The 8,434-nt window shown below is 40.8% G+C and overlaps 1 protein-coding gene across 2 annotated transcripts in view; it reads left to right on the forward strand.

Annotated features, from left to right (window-relative positions):
- The window catches only part of TNKS (tankyrase), a gene marked incomplete at its 5' end in the record, with an annotated part of 176,260 nt that extends 169,626 nt beyond the window's left edge, over positions 1-6,634 (forward strand). For both annotated transcript variants that reach the window (XM_082680365.1, XM_082680366.1), the window contains one exon: positions 668-6,634. In XM_082680365.1, the coding sequence (XP_082536491.1) occupies positions 668-754 (87 nt within the window). In that variant the 3' untranslated portion in view covers positions 755-6,634. The remainder of the gene's footprint in view (positions 1-667) is intronic.
- Positions 6,635-8,434: the final 1,800 nt, after the last annotated feature.

The raw sequence follows: 8,434 nt of genomic DNA on the forward strand, positions 1-8,434 counted from the left end.
AAGAAGTGCTCTTCCCACTGTAAGCACCGAGCCTTCGGTTTTACTACAAGAAAGAAGACACAGAAGAGGAGGGAGTACAGGGGGTGGAGGCTCTTCATCAGAGTCATTTTCTTTCCTGTAAAAATTGCCTTTAACTAGTCAACTTGTAAAAATCACCTCCAAACTGTTGCCTCTGAGTTACTGGTGACTCAGCACACGTTGCCTTTCTTCCTCCTCACTCAGTGGGTTACATCATCATCTATGATTAATTTGAAATCAGTTCAGTGAATTATTCTGTCATGTAACAGACTTCTCCTGAAACATGCTATGTGACGGCACTATGCTAGGTGCTGTGAGAAAGAGATTTTTTTCTTGCCTGAGTTTTCCTGTTTATGGCGTGTGGCTCTCTAGTGAGGGATAAATATAGTGTAACCATTTTATAGTTTCCAAAAGTAGAAATAAGATTATAACAATTCTAGGATTATAGGATTTACACAGGTGTATATACAGATATGGAGGCGGACCTCCTAACTGTCCAGGCACCTGTGAATTAGCTGACCTTCTTAGGCTCTTGGGTGTACATAGAGTACGGATTATGATCAACAGACTCTGAGGCTTCCACGTTAAGTCGGGCTTTAGTATTTTAGCTGCCCAGAAGGTGACGTGTTTTGCTTCCTGTCCTTTCCAGGCATACCCAGAGTATCTCATCACCTACCAGATCATGAAGCCGGAAGCTCCTTCACAGACCACGGCAGCTGCAGAGCAGAAGACCTAGTGAATGCCCACTGGTAAAGGCCAGATTGGATTTAAAGCTGGGACTGGATGACAGTGGATTGTTTTCAACAAAATCAATATTCTATAAATCCCTGACAGCCTAGAAATAAGCTGTTTGTCTTTTATAAAGCATTGCGATAGTGATGAATATAGTATGAGTAACTGATACATACTCAACTGCTACTGTTCCCTTTGAGGAAATGTTTACAGGGGCGGCCTTTTAACATATCTCAGGCTCATTTTCATTGTAGTTATCCATTGCTAAGACAGGATTGCTTCAATCTAGACGTGGAAAAAAAGAAAACATAACCAGTACTTTCCCAGATGTTCACAGTTCGCACACTACATTTGCTTCGCTACATATGGCACGTGTATATAGTAAATGTACACGTGCGCCAGGTGCGTTTCTCGTTTTTTCTGAACACTCATCGTTCATTTTTTGTTGCTATCGTTGTTGTTGTTACTTTGAAAATGAGCCGAGCCTTCTTGAGGATATTTTGCACAAAGTCACACTGACTAAAAGCACTAGTGATGTAACCCAAGCTTCTGGCTGAGCAAGGCTTAGTTTCCACTTTTTTTTTTTCCACTGATTTATTTTGTATCTGTACTTCTTATCAACGTAAACTGAGATGGAAAGGAAAAGCACCACGTTTCAGTTTCCTTCTATTGATTGGCCAGTCTTACAAGGGAAAGGCACAAACATCAACCTGATTTAGGAGCTCCCAAGTTCAGAGCAGTCAAAGCCAACGAGAGCCACTCGCACTTTCCAACTCAGGCCTTCCTCCGACGTGTTCAGGACGGTGCTGGAGGGCCAGGAAGAGCCCAGCCAGCGAGAGGCTTGAGTGATGCTGTTGTGACGTTCAGAGGGGAGACCGCCAGGGAGGCCCGTGAATCCAGGAGAAGCAGCATTACGACACATGAGGGGCCTGTGGTGCGATAATAGGACCACAGAAAAGGACAACGAGGGCTCCTCACAGAAAACACGACTTCTCTCCACTTAACCCGCACCACCAGAATTGTCGCCCCCAAAATTAGCTGCCTTATTTCCAAATTCAGTGGAATTATTGTGCTGCGTTAGAGTCTCAAAACAATTACTTTATTGTTTCTCTAGTTTAGAAAGCTGGGATTCAAATCCTGTGTAGTCACTAGATAGGCACAGATGCAAGAACTTTTTTGTTTACTGCAGATTTGGGGTTTATTTTGAGTGAGGTGCTTCCGATAGTTTGTGTAGGTCCCTGCACTAAATTTTTGAACCATTTTCTCAAACTTCTTAGTAGACAAGGAGAACAAAAATGGAAACCAAAGCTCTTTCAGTTATTTTTTAAATGAAAGTGGAGAAATAACCATACTGTTTCTTCCTGAAATCACTACTTTGTTTTGCTTTTTTTCTCAACATTTGTCAAGTGCACATTGTTACTTGTAAAAAATTATCCATTACAGTTCTCACGCTTGCCCTTTTCACCTTAACTGAATATTGAATTAAGTGCATTAACTTACTTACTTTGACATGCTATGCGTCTACTCAGCTTCGAAGCAAAAGTAATATCAACGTGATGGAAAAAAGGAAAAGCAGTGTGACGCAAACTTGCCATTTCAACTTAAAGTCCTGAAAACTAACTTGCTTGTTTGTTCTTTAATACAGGCTGATTAAGCTGTGACCTCATTTAATCTCCTGAGGAAAAATAAAATGGTTACATGCAAAGATTCTAGAATAGGCTCTTAAAATATACATTTTGCTTTCCTTTTGGCTTGAGTCCAATGCTAGAACTAGACATCGGGAACTAGTCTCGAGTTTTATAGCTGAATCTTGCATGGGTCCTCAAAACTAAATCAAGAATTAGCCTCAGTTGTTGCTTCTATTGAAGTTTTAGTGACCCAAGCTGGGTGTTTGTGTCTTGGCTACTTGTTTAATAGCACTAGAATTCCACATGAAGCTCTCAAGTTTGATACCCATTGAGGGCTTTTTTCCTCCCTTCCTTCTTTTTTGCTGTGTGTAACAGTGGGTTGAAGGAATTGGCATCTGTGTAGTTTTCAGTAGCTGTGAAAGTGTATATTACTTGCCTCCCCAATTAGATATAGTTTAAAATGGTAAACACAGCTGTGATTTTTAGCTACATAAAAGGGTTAATATGGTATAGATCCCAAAAGCTTCATAGCTTCATTAAAAAGATAAGCCACTACCCAACTGTGGTTATATGTTATTTCCATCATACTAACTAGATTAACGGATGTGCCAGTTTTAAACTTCAGCCTTACACTTGAGAAGGTAAACTGTGGTTCAGTATTTAAACCGCCAATGTTACGTTTCTGATGTTCTGTGTGCCAAGTAAAGGTACTGTGTGTAAGGAGGACATTTGCTGTACTTCTTGTCTCGTAATGATTCAAGTATATAGTAGTTCTTGAAAGAATGTGTACATATTATTCATCTGCTGAAGAGAATGAGTTCATTGATGTCTCACAGGAGCCAAATACATTTTTTCAAAACTTGAAAACCAAAGGTCATCATGAGTGCATTCAAGTTAGCAAAAGTTGATTGCGTTTGGAATTTCCACCCATAGCAGTGTGAAAAACCCTTTGGAACTCAAAAGCATGGCTTTAAGTTAGGCTAAAATGCACTTAATTTCTTGTATACACACTGTATAGAAACACTAGCAAGTGAGGACTTCCAGTGTGGCCTCCCCTGAGTGGCCCCTCTGTTTCCCAAACCATATAGAAGAGAGAATCCAGACGCCTGCACCGGTTCCACCACAGGTCTGACATCAAAGGGCTTCTAGACCTGATGGCCCAGTTTGCTAGCTATTGGCATCAGTTAAGTGCTCTGGACTGGACACTTTCTCCTTGTACTTGGCCTCCTTCCCTTTTCCCCAGATTGCTAGTCTGGAATTATAATTAGCTCCAGCAATTACCTTTGACCCCTCTCATTTTCCTCCTTTCTCCATCTTGAGTCTTGCATATGGCGACCGTACCTCTGTATCCACTTCGCAACTAGAACTGGGTATTAAGCCTCATGTGCTCTGCTCAGAAGATTCTGCCACTTTGTCAACAAATGACAGCATGGAACCCAGAGTTTTAATTCTATGCAAAATAATAGCAGTACAACCAGGATTCTTCCTTACCTTTTCCTTCTTGGAATTTGGAATCTCTAGCTTTTCGGTAACATAAGTAGAATAAACAGTATTAGGATGTTTTTGTGAAATGGCACCCTTGTGCTCGTTTGAACTTGATGTTAGTGGCTACAGTAATTTCCCTTTGCTCTCAAAATAGCAAAGTGCATTGATATATGCAGAGAAATGCCTGAATGTGGCAAATAAAGTAATATAGATGAATATTCTATTATTATAGCCTTTGTACAAAAAAATAAACTTTTGGTGTATGCTGGAAGACAGCATTAGAATACGATGAGTTGTCTATGTTTTTCTCTATTTCAGTAAGTCTCCCACCTGCACAAAGGTTATTGGCCACTGCTTACCCTCCCTTTTTTTTTTTTTTAACATGTTTATTGGAGTATAATTGCTTTACAATGTTGTATTAGTTTCTGCTTTATAACAAAGTGAATCAGCTATACATATACATATATCCCCATATCCCCTCCCTCTTACGTCTCCCTCCCACCCTCTCTATCCCACCCCTCTAGGTGGTCACACAGCACCGAGCTGATCTCCCTGTGCTATGCGGCTGCTTCCCACTAGCTATCTATTTTACGTTTGGTAGTGTATATATGTCCATGCCACTCTCTCACTTCATCCCAGCTTGCCCTCCCTTTTAAAACGTGTGCACCTTCTGGATTTCTGTAATTGCTTTCAAACAGAGATGGTATGTATTTTTAAGCACCTTTCCCCCAGTGTGTCCAGATCCCATTTGTATGATAATCTGTGATAAACAGCCTTTTTTCTGTGTTTTCTGTTGGGCAGTTATCTTGCATAGAGCTATAGATTTTAGTCATTCAGGCAACACTCAAAACTGACGTAAAGATAGGGTTTCGTGTGTCAGAAATTTACTTAAAGACTGAAGCTAAACTTCTTTGTTGTCAAATCGGTGACAGAGAAATGAAAAGACAGTGATTGTGAAGATAATATTTGCGCTTTGGCTGGACACGTCTAGCACATGAAAAGGAAATGCATTTAAAAAAAAAAAAAACACCCTAAAAAGTGGAGGCTTCTTCAGATACTTTGTGAGTTCTGAAATTAATAGACACTCTTTCTTCTTAAGAAAGCCTTAACTATGGCAGAAACTTTTTAACCTTTTATATCCTAATAAATACAGAGTTGTAATTCCATTTCTCAGTGTGTGAAAGGTGTCACCGAGTTGGGTGCATCTCCATGTATCTCACACCTGGTAAGCGTACTTAATGAGAGTCTGTTTCATAAGTAAGCCTCCTGTACGTGCAAAGGAGCTGAGAGAATTGATCCATCCCAGTTTCTCTACATCTGAACTTCCTCAGCTAGCAAATCTTCTGGTTCAGAGAAATGCTAGAAAGGTTTTGAAACCCATTAAGTTTTGTGCATGTGGGGATTAGCAACAACTCATAAAGTGATACCATGTAGAATTTGGGTGTTGCACAAGCTGATTTTTAATCATTTTAAAATATAAACCACGGTGATAAGTGAAAAGCAGTAGGAAACTAAAGATTTTATATACTAAGACCAAACGTGCTCACGATGTGACCAGTTTTAAACATCTGCCAGAGGGTTGTGCCTCCTTTGAAATAACGTTCACACAGTAGAGATGATTGCATTTTGACTCTTCATTCTTTCGTGTTTTCTTTTGCGATTTACACTTTCACATCTCCACACGCAGCCCACCACCCATCTTTTCAAACAGATTTCTCATGCTCTAGTATGCAGAGTGTTCGGTTATTTTTCATCTGTCTGCCCTTTTTTGCAGGCAGCCCTTGAAGCCCCTTGTTGATTCCTAGCATTTGCAGAGAAATGTAGTTAAACCCTGGTAGGGGGGGTGTCTCTCCCACATTCCCAGGCCCCTCCCAAGGTTCAGGATGAAAAGCTAGAGGACGCAACAGTAAAAATTAGAAAAGAACCAAAATCTTTAAGGCTAATAGCCTAGACCTAGAAGATGACCTTGACTATATAACCATTGTATTCGTTACACAGAATATTTAAACTCTTCATGTGCATAGAATACCTGCCTCTGCTTTCACTGTGTCAGGCTCACCCTGTCTATGTGGTAGTAGTATTTGTCTGATACCTACAAACTAAAAAGGTACTTTTATCAACAAGGTTTCTCAAACACATTACAAAACCAGCTTTGAGGAAATCTAGAGTGTTTCCTGGCAACAGCATTTGGAGTAGTAACTGTATTTTCTCATTGTGATGTTGGTCTGTGTACGTAACCAATGTAGTGACTCTTTGGTTCATCATTGGTGTTGTTTTCATTTGTAGTCTCTGTGTGACCCACTGGTGGCAGGGGGTTCCAATCCCCTTTCCTTTCCTTTTTGCATTTGTCTTTTTGTAGAATTGCCAGATAAAATACGAGACACCCAGTTAAATTTGAATTTCAAACAAATAATTGTGTCTCTTAAGTATGGTTCATGCATTATTTGGCATATATTTACTGTAAAAAAAATATTATTTATCTGAAATGGAAACTTAACTGAACATCCTAGGGGTTTTGGCTTTGCTTTGTTTTGTTTTACTGAATCTGGCAACCCTATCGATTTGGTTGTGGAAAATCGCTTTCAGCACGTTCATTCTTCTAGATTTCACCATCTTTCACGTGGAATGGCACCTTTTCCCCCCACCCTCTACTTTCCAAAAGAGGGCATCAAGGAATTCAACCTGCCTGCATGGTGGGTTTCTATTTAAGGCATCTTTATGATTATATTTAACCAGTAATTGTGCTTTGGCTAAATGTCTAACTTACAGTACTTGTAATTGTTTAATATTCAATAAAAACATTTTTAAAGTTTACTGTATGTGGGTAGCAGTTAGCTCTGAAGCGTTTTCATTTGCCTGTTTGTTCCTTTCAACCTGACCAACCTTAACGCAACTGACCTAAAACTGTCGGAAAATACGGATAACAGCTCCCTCTCATCTTCCTAGTGAGACCTGTGTGAAGGGCCTTAACCTCACCTCTGAGCCCACATGGGAGTCACTGAAATACAGCGCTAGCAGGAGAAGCACAGCTGCCTTTTAGAAACATCTCCGCAACGAATCACACCGACTCCCAGGGCAGCTTGAGGGGCAGCAAACTCCTATCCCTGCCCCCCTCTTCCTATCATACTGGGGGAGGGGGCGGGGAGCGGACTACCTGCCTGTGGTGATACTGCCTTGGTTGCTGGGCCTCAGGTTAGAGGCAGCACACCCTATTAACAACACTTGTAAACCTTTATCACTGGGCACGGTTCACTTTCCTATTACTTTATAATCATAAGACAGTTACAGCGGGCCTCCAAGCTGAAGGAGGACCTGGCATTGGGAATATTAAGAGGTCATCTGTTCCCATTGTTGGGACCTGGCTGCCAGATGTGCTGCTTGGCATCCACTCCGAAGGCCTGGACCTAGAACGAGCAGAAGTGGAAGGGGGTGGTGTGTGACTTCATTTGACCAATCCCCACCTGCCCTATAGGGCTAGTAAAACGTCTTTATGTAAGATAATGTGTAGGTGACATGTTCATTTTGTTAGTACGATTCTTGGCATACTTTACGTAGCCAAGGACTGATTAGAAAAGTAAGTCTGTTCATCTCCACTTTCATAATTCTGCTCACAAATCAGGAGTACGTGATACAAAGCATAAGATAAATTAGGTGTTTGGGATTAACAGATACACACTACTATATATAAAATAGATAAACAAGGACCTACTGTGTAGCACAGGGAGCTATATTCAATATCTTGTAATAACCTAGAATGGAAAAGAATCTGAAAAAGAATATATATCTGAATCACTGCTGTATACCTGAAACTAACACAACATTGTGAATTAACTATATTTCACTTTTTTTTTTAATGGTTTCAAAAAAAAAAGATAACTACGCCATGGATGCAAATCTGAGGCCGTATGAAGAGGCTGGAGTTGTCAAGAAGCCATGGCTGCCGTGGGCCACTAAAGTGCTTCACAGCTCCCAGGAAATTCTACGGGGACGCTGGTTCTCTACTTTTCTATCTACCAAGTAGGAATACTTTCTGCCAAATAGTTATTTCATAGGAATATTTGGAAGATATACAAGATAACACAAATCAAGTGCTCCTGGGGTCCTAGGAGAAAACAAGTTTAACAATGAGAGGCTTAGGCGACCAGGTAGTCTGTTAGTGCAACAAGTTTGCTGAAAGACCGTGTAGGATGAAGACACCACCTCTGCCCTCAGACTGCCTAAGTTCATGGCCTGGCTCTGCCACGTACACACCATGTGGCCTTGGGAAGCTCCCAAGGTGCCTCAGTCTCCCCATCTTCAAAATGAGTCTCCTCCTACTACTAGTTCAGAGAGTTGCTGTAAGAATTTAATAGTGTTTTCTGCTGGACTGGAACCCAGGTGCTAGAGAGTAGACCTGGACCTCCAAGACACACAATGAGCAGCTGCTGATTTAGGCTGTGGTTAACTAGTTCTCTCTAAAAACAGAATGCTCTGGTGTATTTCAAAATGGTTCCTTTCTCTCTCCCACTGCCCGAAGCACAAGGAGATTTTTCTCCAATATTTACTATTTGAGCTCCTGGAAATAAATCTCA

This window comes from Grampus griseus, assembly GCF_964374135.1.
Source record: "Grampus griseus genome assembly, chromosome: 21".
Classification (NCBI taxonomy): domain Eukaryota; kingdom Metazoa; phylum Chordata; class Mammalia; order Artiodactyla; family Delphinidae; genus Grampus; species Grampus griseus.